Raw genomic sequence first — 15,372 nt, 5'->3', positions numbered from 1 at the left:
AAAATACACTATAAGAGAGTAAAAGCAAGTCACAGAACAGAGGAAGATATTTGCTACCCATGTAATGTACACAATGCTTCTTTCCAGAATATAAAAACAATTGTTACAAATCAAGAAAAAAAGAGACAGGCAGCCAACAGAAAAAAAGGCAAACAGGCATCACACACACACACACACACACACACACACACACACACACTAAATTACTAATAAACATATAAAAAGATGCTTACCCTCAATGTTCAGAGAAATGCAAATCAGTGCCACAATGAGATATCTCTACACATTCACCAAATGACTAAAGTTAAGAGGTTGACAACACCAAGTGTTGAAAAGGTTGTGGATCAACTGGAACTCTTAAACTAGAACTGGCTTCATAGGCATGTAACCTGTACAATTGCATAGGGCCCTGCTTTCAGAAGGACCTCGCATTTGACTTAATGTTCAACTGTCGCCATTTTGCAATTCTTCATAATTTTTCCTTTGAACTTGTGTTTTATAAGTGAAAGCACAACGGAGCATGAGCAGAAGAGTTACACACAATATATAAGTGTGTACACTCTTCCATGCCAACCATTTGCATTTAGCATTCAGGCAGCCCCATTAGTGCAGAATTCTATTAGACCTGTAATGCATGGGAGTTAGGCTAGATTGAAACCAGTACAAGATGAAATTCCCTGGCGGTCCAGTGGTTAGGACTCTGTGCTCTCACTGCCGATGTCCCAGTTCAATCCCTGGTAGGGGAACTAAGACCCCACAAGCCTCACGGCATGGCCAAAAAAAAAAAAAAAAAAAAGCAAAAGCAAAACAAAACAGTACAAGATAAATGCGTTCCATCTGCAGCTTAGTAAACAGAAAGGGAGGGAGGGTGCAGACAGCTGAAAGAGGCCAAGCTTTCCTTACCAACCAGAACTTACTTTGCAGAAAGAATGGTGTTCTAAGAAACATGAATGACCAAGGAATCCTATCATAACTTTTAAAATTTGTGTTACTTCCGAGCATTAGCCAACCACTTACACTATAAATGAAGATATAGAAAGAAAGAGAGATAGCACAACTATAGTTTGTTTTCCCTTTAGTCCATCCTTATCCGGAAGCTGAAGGTAGAGAGTGTTGGTAGATTGTGCACATATCAGGAAATGAAATAAAAACACTTTGAGTTAATTTCATGCAGCTTTTCCACAGTTGAAGTAAGAATGAAATACATAAGCATGTACAAGCTATGAAATACAAATTATGTAATTTTGATGATTCCACACATGAGTTTGCATTTAAAACTGGCATTGCACAATATAAAGATCAATGGTAAAATCTGTGCTAATAACTTTAAATGATATTTTTTTCTTTACTTAAAATGACATTAAATAGCAAGTTAAAAAATCATGGCAGGCTTCCCTGGTGGCACAGTGGTTGAGAATCCACCTGCCAATGCAGGGGACACGGGTTTGATCCCCAGTCAGGGAAGATCCCACATGCCGCGGAGCAACTAAGCCCATGCGCCACAACTACTGAGCCCACGCGCCTAGAGGCCGTGCACCGCAGCAAGAGAAGCCACCGCAGTGAGAAGCCCGCATGCAGCAATGAAGACCCAACACAGCCAAAAATAAATAAATAAATTTATAAGAAAAAAAAAAAATCGTGGCAAGTCAAGAGACTGCAAAAGAAACAAAAAAGCTTTCTGTTTTAGTACATTTAATGGGACTTCTCCCTGCCTTTTAAACAAGGGGCCCCGCATGTTTATTTTGCACCGGGTTCCACACATCATGTAGCTGGCTCTGCTACTGCGACTGTATATGGAGAAAGCCCTTTGGAAAATTGTTTGCCAATATCCACCAAAGCTGAACATACACAACAAGGCCTATGACTCAGCAATTCCACTCCTACATGGAGTATACGCTCAACAGAAATGCATGCATATATTTGTAAAAGATGACCAAGAATACACATAGCAGCCTTATTCATAATAGCCAAAAACTAGAAACAACCCAACTGACCACTGTTGGTAAAATGGATTAAAAAATTGTGGTATATACTTGCATAGTTTCTACAATGAAAATGAACAAATTACTACTATATACAACATGAATGAACTTCACAAACCTTATGTTAAGTAAAAGAAACCAAATACAAAGAATATGCACTATGAGATTCTATGTAAAGTTAAAAAGCAAGCAAAAGGGGACTTACCTGGTGGTGCAGTGGTTAAGAATCCACCTGTCATTGCAGAGGACACGGGTTTGAGCCCTGGTCCGGGAAGATCCCACATGCCATGGAGCAACTAGGCCTGTGCACCACAACTAGTGAGCCTGAGCTCTAGAGCCCACGAGCCACAACTGCTGAGCCTGCACGCCTAGAGCCTGTGCTCCGCAACAAGAGAAGCCACCACAGTGAGAAGCCCTCACGCAGCAACAAAGCCAATGCAGCCAAACATTAATTAATTAATTAATTAATTTTTAAAAAGCAAGCAAAATTAACCTGTGGTCTTAGACATCAGGAAATTATCTTTGGGGAGTAAGAAGGGATAAGAACTGGGAGAAGGCACTTAGAAGGACTTCTGGCTGATTACATATGTTTACTTGTGATAATGTAGCAAGCTGTTTATACTGAGGGTTTGTGTACTGTTTAGGGCATTGTACTAAAAGTTTTAAATTGTGTTTTTAAAAGTGACAAAAGTTGTTTGCTCCCTCTCAGTTTAGATAAGAAAGTTACCTTATGACAATAAAGCACTTAATTGCAGATATGGAATCCAATAACTCGGTATCCTCTATTTTTTTTAAGCTTATATTTTCAAGAACAAGTTTATTTGTTGTCGTTGCATTTTGTTTTGTTTTGTTTTGGTTTTTGGTTTTTTTTTGGCCACACGGCTTGTGGGATCTAGTTCCCCAACCAGGGATTGAACACCAGCCTTCAGCAGTGAGAGCACAGAGCTCTAACCACTGTATCACCAGGGAATTCCCTCCTCTATTCCTTTAAAGCTGAAATTTCATACAGAGTGCTTTGTAAATAAAGTCACTAATCTAAACAAATTTCAGTGGTTTTAAAGACCTATCTGCATCTCTCCTCTTCCTGCATCTTTCCTCTTCTTTCTTACTGTCTCTTCTTCTTTCTCCCCTCCTTTTCATTTAATATGTTTGTTCTACCAACTACAGGCTAAAATCTCTTCTAGATTATTCCCAGACTATAATAATTCTATCCTATTCCTAGATTGACTTGAAAACCTTTTTTTTTTTTTGGCTTTTAGATAATAATCTGCGTTCAACATTGAAGGAAGTAGAGACTTAAGCTGCTACTATCTTAAAATTTTTTTTTATCTTTAGAGTTTTATCAACAACTCAAGTTTAGGGACCAGAGCAGTAGAGGTTTACAAATCTCATGAATTACCGAAAAAGAGCATGGGCTTTTAGAGCTAAATAAATTTGAGTCTGAATCCTAGCTCAATCACTCACTAACTTTCAAGCACCCAAGCTTATATCTCCAGGCCTGGATTTTTTCTACTATAAACTAAGAATCAGAACACCTAAACTGTGGGTTTGCTGGAGTATTAACATATGTAACGTTGGAGACAACATGTGTAAAGCACTTAACTCTGTGATAGCAGGTGCTCTACTATCTCACCCTCACTGAATCTAAATAGGTAGGATTTGAGAGTTATTAGGGAACGGGGAGAATGTTAGAAGGAGGGAGGAAAAGCAGGCATTAAGCATGGCCAGAGGTAGAAATGAACACAACCACCATGAAACAGACTTTAGAGAAACTTGAACAGTAGGCCTTTATTATGTAATAGAGAGTCACTAAGGAAGTAATGTGATGAAATCTCTGTTTAATGTAGCTTAATTTGGAAATAAAATGGATTGGGAGAAAGCTAGGCTAGAGAGGCAACACAGTTTTGAGGTTAAGCCTCAATTTCCTTGTCTGTAAAATGCAGATGGCACAGATACCTACTTCAAGGAGCCCTCATGTGAATACATATGTGTGGTATAATAAAAAATTATTTTGTTTTTGTTCTCGGTTCCTGGCACAGAGCTTCAAAAAACCTTGGAATTTCTGGAGTGATCAGAGTATCTTTTGTTATTCACAAAGAACCCCTTTCCTCCATATCTGAATTTATGCTAATTCATGAGGTGACTTAGGTGGGCCTTGAGATAGTTACAAGGAAGGGACTGGCCAAGCCAGAAAGACCAAGCTTGTGATTAGGGTTGGAACTTTCAGCCACACCCTCCTAGATCTTGAACTCAATCAAGTGGTCGATGATTTAATCAATCATGCTTGTGTAACAAAATCCTAGATAAAATCTCTGAAACAGTGAGGCTCTGGGAGCTTGTTGGTTGATGAAAGCATCTGTGTCCTGGGAGGATGGTACACCTGGAGGGGACAAGGAAGCTCAGGACCCTTCTAGACCTTGTTGTGCTGTTTACCTCTTCATCTTGCTATTCATTTGTGTCCTTCATAATAAAATGGTCATCATAAGGATGTTGTTTTCCTGAGTTCTGTGAGTTGTTCTAGTGAATTATCAAATTGGTGGGGGCTGGATTCCGGGAACTCTCAAATGTGTAGTCAAATAGGCAGAAATACAGGTAGATTTGGGATACCTAAGACTTGCAGCTGGCATCTGAAGTGGGGTTAGTCATGTGGGACTGAGCCCTTAACTTGAAGGACCTGTATTAACTCTGGGTAGTTAGCATCAGAAATGAAAGCCTTTGACCTTAACTTGTGGGGTCCATGCTAACTCCAGTAGTGAGTATTAGAATTAGATTCACCTGTAATACACTCAGTTGGTATCAGCATATTGTAGTTGGAACACAGTATGTAAAGTACTGACACAGCGCCCAGTACAGAGGAAGTGCTCAGTAAATGATAGCTGTAATTATTATTGGCTAGAGGCAAAATCATCACTTTTTTCATTTGTTAGACATTTGTTGAGTAATTACCCTGTGCCAAGCAGTATGCAAGGTACCCAAAGATGACTAGGGCTGTCCCACTACACTCCAACCCTCAACAAGCCCACGGGGAAATAAAAACAACAACAAAAAGTGATGATGGAAATAAGTACTGAGTGTTATAGAACCAAAAAAGGAATGATTAACTTTGGGGAGGTTATAAACGGCCTCACAGAGTGTTTTAGTTTGCTAGGGCTGCTGTAACAAATTACCACAAACTGGGATTTAAAACAATAGATGTTTCTTTTCTCACAGCTCTGGAGGCCACAAGTCAGAAATCCAGGTGTCAGCGGGGTCAGTTCCTTCTAGAAGCTCTTAGAATCTGTTCAATGTCTCTCCAGTGGCACTAGGCCTTCTACCTTCTGTGTCTCTATGTCTAAATCTCCCTCTTCTTATAAGGACACCAGTCACTGGATTAAGGCCCACCCTCATTCAGTATGACCCCATCTTAATTTGATTGCATCTGCAAAGAATTTGTTTCCAATTATGGTCACATTTAGAGGTACCAAGGGTTAGGATTTAAGCACATATTTTGGTATTACACAAGTCAATTTACAACACAGAGGTGGTGACTTCTCAACTAGTCTCAGTGTTTAAGTATGGGTTCACCAGGCAAGACATACTCAAAAAACACAAACATTGGCCTCCCTGGTGGCGCAGTGGTTGAGAGTCTGCCTGCTGATTCAGGGGACACGGGTTCGTGCCCTGGTCTGGGAAGATCCCACATGCCGCGGAGCGGCTGGGCCCGTGAGCCATGGCCGCTGAGCCTGTGCGTCCAGAGCCTGTGCTTCGCAACGGGAGAGGCCACAACAGTGAGGGGCCCACACACCGCAAAACAACAACAACAACAAAAAACACAAACATGAAATAACTAGTAAAGACAAATTGGAAAAGACTCAGACACTTATGAGAGACATTACAGAAGAAAAAATTTTGTGACTTATCGAATATAGCACCTAGCACAATGTCTGACACAGCAGTTGCTCAGAAATTCTTTTGAATATATCAATCAATTAATGAAAATTACTAAGAGTTCCCTTGCCATGTCACCGGAAACAAGGAGTTGATTTTTCAGAAAATGATCAGTTTGGGGCATGTTGATTTGAGATGAAAGCAAAAAACTTAAATGAAATAAATAAAGACTGGAGACAGGAGTGAGAAGGGAGTCTGCAGGGCGGGCTAGGGCTGAAGACACAAATATTAGTGTGCGGTTTGCGGGGCAGAAATTGAGACACAGATGTAGAGAACAAACATATGGACACCAAGGGGGGAAAGCAGCGGGGGTGGTGGTGTGATGAATTGGGAGATTGGAATTGACATATATACACTAATATGTATAAAATGGATAACTAATAAGAACCTGCTGTATAAAAAATAAAAAAAATTTAAAAAAAAGACAAAATATATATGCAAAATATATATATATATATGAGTGTAGTCTAAATATATATATATATAATATACATGCAAAATATATATATATATGAGTGTAGTCTACATAGAGATAATAGATGAAAATGAGATTATATGAAATCTCCAACATCTGGAATAAAAAGATCCAAGAATTCAGCCTGTGGGTGCATAGTACAGGCCAGAGGAAGAGTCAGTTAGGAAAACAGAAGAAACAATCACAAATATAGGAAGAAAATACCAAGCATCATCATAGAGGAAAAAAAGGCAAAAATTCAAGAAAGATGATGTGATGAGAAACTAATGCTCAGAATAAGCCCTGAGGCCATTTGATCTGAAAAATTACTAGTATCTTTAGACCCAAATATGCTGGATATTTTCATATACAGACTTGTTATTGCTTTCATTATCAAGACACCAGATTAAAATCTTAAAAAGTTAAGAACAATGAAATAAATTCAGTACAAGAACAAGAGGAACTATGACCACTATGAAAGGCTACATGATATAGATAACTAATTACCAAGTGTTGTTAGGATGTGTACTCTGAAACCTGATGATGTGGCATTGTTTCTTGAATTTACGTGCAGAGGGTTTCCTATGAACTGAAATCTGTGTCATTCCCCCCACCCCAATTCATATATTGAAGCCCTAACCCCCAGTATGGGTGAATTCAGAGAAGGGGCTTCTAAGGAGGCAATTAAGGTTAATGAGGTCACAGGGTGTGCTGGAGAACGGAAGGGACAAAACGTATCCACTGAACTAAGAATGCATTTTAAGACTGAAAAATGAGGCAGGGTGCTCCATACACTCGATGGATCAGTTTATTATAGGGTTACTCACAGGGGGTGATTAGTTGGACCACAATCTGGAAGCATTCAAAGCTGCACTCCACACAGCTGAGGGGCCACTGGGACAATTTTATAGGGTTATGGGGGTAGGTGCTTGGAAACAGGATGTGTACTCCTAGATTTATGAAGGGGTTACTAGTCTCGAGGGCACAGGGAATACGTCAGCAACATTTTTCATCGTTTGGGGACTAACAGAGCATAGAGGCTACCTGGACCTAATGATCACTAAACACTATCTAATAACTACAAAGCCCTTGATGACAGAAAAGAGATTCACTACACAGTACAGCCCTAGGTAGGGTCAGTGGAAGGACAGGAGGAACTGAACAGGCCCAAGATGGCCCAGTTATGCTAACAGCCATGCAGGGTGGGGCCCTGATCAGATAGGATTAGTGTCTTTCTAAGAAGAGACACCAGAGTGTTGCCTCCCTCCCTCTCTCTCTCTCCTTCTCCCTCTCTCTGTTTGTGTGCATGCAAGTTAGGCAAAAGTTATTCTAGAAATACATTCTGGGATGAAAAATACTGTGAAAATAATTTGAAAAGGAAATAGTGAAATGGGATGAACGATAAAAGTGCTGGAAAAAATTATTTTCTATAGTTGAAGGTTTTCTAATCATAGAGATAATACGTTAACTTTAGTAAGTTTAGAAAACACAAAGTAAGAAAATAAAATCCCCAAATCCTTTCTATCAACCCTAAAAGGATAATTGTTAAAATTTTAGTATTTATTATGTTGTGAAATAATAGATTTTTAGAAAAATGTTTTGATACCTTAAATGGGAAAAGGCTGAGTTACAAGACAATGCAACCCTAATGTTCTTTAAAAGTACAGAGAGAGACAGAGAGAGGAAGAGAGGGAGAAAGAGAGAAGGAACTGGGGGAATAATTATTGCATGTTATTTTTGTGAGGTCATTTTGATGAAAGCCCAAGAAACCATTGAACTTTCACTTTTTAAAATTACCAAGTAATGCACACTACAAATGTTCTCACCCCATTATTGATCTTTACCCTATTCCTGAACCCCAGGGCACCTATGACCCTCTAGAATAAGGCTCAAGGATGAGATGAAACTCAAAGACGATATAGGTTAGTGATCTTTGTTTCAAAAATTATTTCTGAAACCAGAAAATTCCCTACGACCCACAAGCCTGTGTGTCCTTTGAACATTCATCCTTAGGGATACTGGGTAGATAGCTGCCACCAACATAGCTGACTCATACATATTAAGAGCTGTTACCTGCCTCACCCGCTTTCTCTCACCTGTTTCTAGATTTCTGAGACTTTGATGCCCATGCTTAGCTGGAGCTTCACCACTGATAATACCATGTATCTGTGCCATTGTCACTTTGGCCTTCAGGGTTTCCTCAGCATCTCCGTTTGTAATCTTGGCAGTTCATTACTCTCTTACCTCCAGCTGGGGTGGAAACACTTTCTTCTTCTAGTGTCCAAACCTTGAGGGGGAGGGGTGGCTCTAGAGAGCATTCCGTGGCAAAGGGCTAGGTCATAGTGTGAAGCAGTTTTGCGGTTTCACCACAGCCCTCTCTTCACTAGAAAGCATGTGTGCTGGCAGGGGGTCTGAGTCTTCATGGATTCTGGTGCAGTCTCGTGCACGTCTAGCGCAGTCTCAGGCACGTCTCATGAACTTCACATTGCTTCCACCCACACTGCCAGAGTCATTCTCTACTAACATTCATTTTCTCTCAGGGACCCAGTTGTCTCTCTCTGCAATCCAGTTTCCATGCCTATCTCACATCCCACAGATATAGCTGTAAATGTACATTTGAACTCCAGTTTTGGACAGGGGTTAGTTTCCCTCCCATAGGTTTCAGGCCCTCAGCAAAATCAAGGAGTAATACCAAATGTCTGTTCAGTGAATCAGGATGCATTTAGCTGCAAATGACAAGATCCTTGGTTTAAAAACTGATTTAATAAGGGAATTTATGTCATATAATTATAAGTCCACAAGCAGGACATTCTCCAGGCATAAAACAAATGAGCAACTTAATGACCTTATCAAGCATCTGGTTCTTTCTCTCACTAGACCATCCCTAAGACTTACTTCATTCTAATATGATCTCTGTGTGGTTGCAAAGTGGTTCCAGAGATGGCCAGAGCTCCCGCCTGTTCTTATTCAGATCAAGAAAGAGAGAAATCTGAATGAGATTTGGTTCCTGCGGCCATGAATTATTGCCAATTCCAGTCACATGCCAGCGTGAATCTGAGTACATGGACCATAGCAATTTTAAATATGGAGGTCAAGGTAGACCTTAGCCACATGGGAAGAGCATACCAGGCAAGGGAATAGCAAGTACAAAGCCTCTAATGAGGGATTCTGCCTGCTGTGTTCAAGGACCAGCAAGGAGTCAGTGTGGCTATGCAGAATGAACCAGGAATCATGATCAGAGGGTAACAGAGTGGAGGGGGAGTGGGAGAGAGAATGCAGCACACATGAAGAATCGGATTTTTCTTCTGACTGAAATTAGAAGCCATTGTTGGTTTCTGAACAGAGGAGAGGCCTAATCAGATTTGATTTAAAAAGATCAATCTGGCTGCAGTGTTGAGAAAAGCCTGTAGGAAGCAATAGTGAAAGCTATTTTTAGTTAAGAGACAACTACAGTGATCTGGACAAGACATAGTGATGACTCAAACCAGGATGGCGGCTGTGGAGGTGGAGAAAAGTGTCAGGTTCTAAATATATTCTGAATAGAGTCAGCGGGATTTGCTGGTGGATTGAACATGGGCTGTGAAGAAAAGGAGGAGCCAAGGATGACTCTATAGTTTTGGGTTCAAGCTACTGGAAGGATTCAGTAACCTAGATAAGGAAGAATGTTGAAGGGCAGGTTCAGGAGGCATGATCAAGCGTCCAGTTTTGGACATGAGTCTGAAGTTCAAGAGAGAGGTCTGGGCTAAACATGTACACTTGGCAGTGCTGGGTAGATAGCCGGTATTTAAAGCCTCGAACCCACCTGAGATCACCAAGGGAGTAGGTGTTAATGGAGAGGACTATGGACTGAGCCCTGTGGCACTCTGACATTGAGTTAAGGGAGAAGTGGAGGAACAGCAAGGGAAGCTGAAGGGTGACCAATGAAGTCAGGGAAAATGTAAGAGAATGTGGAAGATAAACGAAGAAAGTGTACAAGAAGGAGGGGGTGATCAACCGCGTCAAAAACTACTAGTCGGGGGCTTCCCTGGTGGCACAGTGGTTGAGAGTCCGCCTGCCGATGCAGGGGACACGGGTTCGTGCCCCGGTCCGGGAAGATCCCACATGCCACGGAGTGGCTAGGCCCGTGAGCCATGGCTGCTGAGCCTGCGCGTCCGGAGCCTGTGCTCTGCGACAGGAGAGGGCACAACAGTGAGAGGCCCGTGTACCGCAAAAAAAAAAAGGGGGACGATGGCATGAAAAAAGTTTTTTGGTTTGTTTTAAGATGGAAGAAATAACTTCATATTTGTATGCTGATAGAACCGATCCAGTAAACAGTGAGAAATTGTTGATCTTGCAGAGCGTGCGAACAGCTGCCCTTAATGTCTTTGAGTAGGGGACAGGAGATGGGATCTAGTGCCCAAGTGAAGAGATTAGATTTAGGAGCCTAGATAATTGATCCATGGGAAAGGTGGTGGGAGGGGGAGTGCATATTAGTACAAATGCAGGTAGGGACCGTCGATGTGGTAATGAGATCCTGTGGAAGTTTTCTCCTGGTGCATCAGTACTCTCAAGATCATCAGCTGAGCATGAGGATGGGGGAGAATGTGATGGGACTGAGGAGAAAAGAGATGCCATATACTAGTTGTCAAGGAGATCAGCAGAGTAAATGGACTAAAGGCACAAGTGTGACTGCCTGGCAGCATAAAGGACCCACTTGAGAGCCATGACTTTGATTTTAAACTGAGTCCAATTAACAGGGTTTTTTTTCCCCCTCCCCCTTCCAGCTACGTTCAGGTGTATGGGTGGAGCTCAAAATTGGAAAACTGGATTTCATCAGTATGGTAGACTTGCCAAGGGAGTTCAACAAAGTGAGAGGGGAGCAAGAGAATGGACAGCATGTGCAAGGGAGGGATTATAATAATTGAGTGTGGACTTTATGGATAAAGAGAAAAGTGAGAACGTCAAGAGGTTGGGGCCAGAGAGGAGGTGGCAAGATTTTGGACTTGGTATCCAGACGGGGGTAGGGGTTGTTGGGGTCAGAGTACTAGAGGATAGGGGATGTACTATTAACGAATCTCGAGCAGATTAATGAAATAGAATTTACGGACGGGGGTGCAGTTATTGATAATGAGAAGTTCTAGGGGATGAGTAAGTGGCTGAAATAGTGGGGAGGAGAAAATCACTGGAGAAGACATATCGAGGAACTGAGAGTCCAGGATATGAGAAAGATCATCATCTATTCTACATATATTCTAAATCACGAAGGATTAAGAAGAAATTAGCACTGGAAAGAATTACAGTAAGCAGGAGCTACATAGTCTAAAAATGAGGAGGAGAAATTGAGGTGGGGGAGAGCAGTGGATGATGGCAACAGTGAAGAGTAGTGAGTGATACAACCTGATGATATAAAGTTCAAAGGTCAAAGACAGTTTTAGGGAACGGGGAAGAAGCATGGTCTGATACTGCCAACATTGAAAATGCAAGAAATTTCACATAATCTATACATAGATTTCGCATAGTCTGGCTTTCACATAAAATTCTTCCTTCTCTGTAAATCAGAAGATCTGGCAAAGCAATCCGTGCTGACTGCTTCACTCAGCAACAGTGATTTCCTGGCTCCCTGGCGTATTTGAGTTTGGCTCCCCTGTTCCAGCAATTCAAGAGCTACTAGATTAGCTTCCGTTACGCAGCTTATTCAGGTAGTCCCTTTGAGGGGTATAGGGCTTCTAAAGCGTGTACAGATTGGCTGTAAAATTCTAGCCATTTGAACAAAGCCATGTGAACATCGAAAACAGGGATACAGAAACTTTTGCCCAAACGATGTTGGTTTTACCAATTTTCAAGTACATTTTGTGGAATATTTTTCCTGGAAATTCAGGTAGCTACGAAATGACGGTGCATCATCACTGTTGATCTCTAGAGGGCGTCATTCCCCAAAAGTACAAATCGGAAAGGTTGCAAACAGGTGTTGATATTTTTCAGCGGAGAGCCATCGTCCACTCTTCAGTCCTTCGGGCTGGGATTTTTCTCACCACTTTCGAAGCATCCCCTCTTTTTTGGCAGTGGCATTCGTATCATGCCTGCGGTGGGATATTACAGCATAAACGGTAGAAGATTTCAAAACAATAGCCAATTTTACTTAAACTCCCTGTTGAAAGCAAGAGGAAGATTCTGTGAAGCACTTTGAGGAAGGAAAAAGTGGTCGAAAAATGCTTCATCAGGAAAGCCCATGGACAAGAGAAGGTAGTAAAACCAAATAGCAGTTTGGACAAAGGACAGCCTCTAGAAGAAAACGACCACACTCTTATTTCACTTCGTTCTCTCTTATGTTTTTCTGTTCTTGGTATCTAGGTTCATCTTTTTCCAATTATTATTTCAGACATACACATTTACCTGTTTAACTTCGGTAAAAGTTGGGAGGAAAATGTGCCAAACGTTTAGAGTGGCTGTCTTCAGCTGGGGAGGGGGGGGGCTATGAGTGATTATTTTCTTCTTTCAGGTTTTCTGGGTTTTCCAAGTGCTCCTCAAGAAACAGGACAAAACGAAATAACTTTGTAAAAAGAAGTCATGACAGGTCATCTCATATCCATCCAGGCCAGGTCGAGGGGGTGGCGGACTCTCCATCAGTTCTGAGCTTCTGGTCTTTCTCCACCTCTCACTCTTTGCTTGGTCTCATCACTCACGTCCCAAAGCCGGAGGAGCGAAAGGACTGTTTAAAACTGAAAGCCAGCCTGCAGGGGGAAGCCGGGGCCGGGCGAGCCAGCGCCGGGCCGGGCCGGGCGAGCCCAGGGGCCTCTCCGGGGAGCGGCGCTGTGTGTCACGTGGGGCCCGCCCAGGCGCGGCCCGGACTCCGCGCGTGCGGCCGTCTTAGCAGCCGTCGTGGAAGCAGGATTTCCGCGGTTGTGCAACGGCATCGCGCTTCTGCGGAGAGCCTGGGCTCCGCGTTCCTCCCTGGCCCGGCCCCTCCTCTCCGGCAGCCCAGCCATGGCCTGGACCGTGGCGGCGGCGGCGGCGGCGGCGGCGGGGAGCCGCGGGGCCCGCGGCGCGCTCTCGGCGCACACGCTCCTGTTCGACATGCCGCCCGCGCTGCTGGGCGAGTTCTGCGCTGTGCTGGACAGCTGCGACGGCGCGCTCGGCTGGCGCGGCCTCGGTGAGTGTGGCCCGGGCGGCGGGGCCGTGAGGGGCGGCGGGGGCCGTGAGGGGCGGCGGGGGCCGTGAGGGGCGGCGGGGTAGCGGCGCCCACGCTCCGTCCGACGTGCGGCCCGCAAGGTCCTCTGCGCGGCCTCCGGGGGTCCTTGCTGCGAACCCGCGCTTTCCTCTTTCGCACTGGGAGCGACTCCCCAGGCCCACCCCCGAGCTCCCCCTTCGTCACTGAAACTTCGGGTAAGATTTAAGTGACCGGAGCCTTGGGGAAACCAGCTCCCCCCGTGAAACCATCTAATGTTTCTCCACGATTCCTGCCTTGCTTGGTTCGGAATATTTTCAGTAAGAAACGCCTGTGGGATGTCTTCCTATCCTTTCAAAATGACCCCCAGAATATAATTTTCGTATGAAGACATGTTTATACCTTTAAAATATTTATCCTGTGGTGTTTTCAATGCACTCCCCTTAATTACACTTCAGGTGAAATGCTAAAGTAAAACATTATTTGTAATTAACGTGGCTCCCAGTTTGCTTAATTAAATACACCTTGCTTATTTACCCAATCTGGTGGAATGAAGTTTTAGGCTAGAGAGTGGCTTTTTAATTTAGTCTAGCAAGTTGGCTCCAAGACTTCATTTTCTGCAGGCTTTGGAAAGTTGAGCAACGGCCTGTTGGAAGTGTTGAGTGTGATCAGAAATAATTCAGGCAAAAATCTGTAAGTACGTGCGTTCATGGTTAGATTTGATACCCCGTAATTTCGCAATTAATGTTAGTGGAAAATAAACGCAAATATGTCAAAGCAGCTTAGCCTTAATTCTCTGAAATAGCTATTATTCTTACCCAAAATAGCAGAAGACCAAGGAGGAAGAAAGTTTAATTTGCTGTTGGTGAACAGTATGGTCACACTTTATGGAATGTGGCATTGGGTTTCTAGTTGTATAAAGATTGTTCATTATAGGCTCTGTAATTTTATATTGTAGCCCTTCAGTAAAAATCAGGAAACTGATTTCTGGAAAGCATGGACGTTTCTAGTGTGCATTGGAGACATATCCTTCCCACACTAGATCTTTTTGAAATGGTTGACGGCATGGCAGGTTTTGCACCCGTTGGTTTCCTAGAGGCACTGAATTTGTAAGTGAAAAATGTTTTTAGTCCAGTCCATGGTTAGTGAATGGACTGAGTAGATATCATAAATGCGTGAAGTAGGTTGGTGTAGACTGTGAAAATATAAGAACATATGTCTCATCTGAAACAGTGAGTACTCAGCCCCAGGTCACTGCTCCTTTTCAGGAAGTTCAGCTCAGTGTTGCTGAATCTTTTCTCTCCGACCCCCCTCTCTCCCTCCCTCCCTCCCCCCTCTTACTCAGCATGGAAATTCAGATATTCATTCATTACCTACGTTGTTTCATAAACCCTTCCAATGCCCCTGTCAGGCAGGCGCTGTTACCATCATCAGTGTTTGAACAGGTGAGAAAACTGTGGTGCACATTGGTTTAGTAACTGTCCCAAGTCAACAGCTGGGAAGTGCGAAGGGAGGACTTGAAGCACATTATACAGGAAGGATGAAGCATATGAGGACTCTTTGGACTATATTCTAAATTTTTCTGTATATTTAAATCTGTTCTGGGACTTCCCTGGTGTTGCAGTGGATAAGAATCCGCCTGCCAGTGCGGGGAACACGGGTTCAAGCCCTGGTCCGGGAAGATCCCACACGCCACGGAGCAACTAAGCCCGTGCGCCACAACTACTGAGCCTGCGCTCTAGAGCCTGAGAGCCACAACTACTGAGCCCACGGGCCACAACTACTGAAGCCCGCGCACCTAGAGCCCATGCTCCGCAACAAGAGAAGCCACCGAAATGAGAAGCCCGTGTACCACAACAAAGAGT

At 43.2% G+C, this 15,372-nt stretch overlaps 1 protein-coding gene across 4 annotated transcripts in view; it reads left to right on the top strand.

The window, feature by feature from the left end:
* IRAK3 (interleukin 1 receptor associated kinase 3) overlaps positions 1 to 15,372 on the top strand; it is a 76,620-nt gene that overhangs the window by 2,025 nt on the left and 59,223 nt on the right. For 3 of the 4 annotated variants that reach the window (XR_013830639.1, XM_079938189.1, XM_079938188.1), the window contains exon 1: positions 13,144 to 13,492. The exons of the other annotated variant lie outside the window; for it this stretch is intronic. Coding sequence is in view for 2 of the 3 variants with exons in the window: in XM_079938189.1 (XP_079794315.1) it covers positions 13,327 to 13,492 (166 nt within the window). In the remaining variant the exon portion in view is untranslated. Of the gene's footprint in view, positions 1 to 13,143; positions 13,493 to 15,372 lie in introns of those variants that run through there. 4 annotated transcript variants of the gene reach the window in all.

The sequence above is a fragment of the Stenella coeruleoalba genome (assembly GCF_951394435.1).
Source record: "Stenella coeruleoalba genome assembly, chromosome: 11".
NCBI classification, from domain to species: Eukaryota; Metazoa; Chordata; class Mammalia; order Artiodactyla; family Delphinidae; genus Stenella; species Stenella coeruleoalba.
This window is presented reverse-complemented; position numbering and strand designations above follow the sequence as displayed.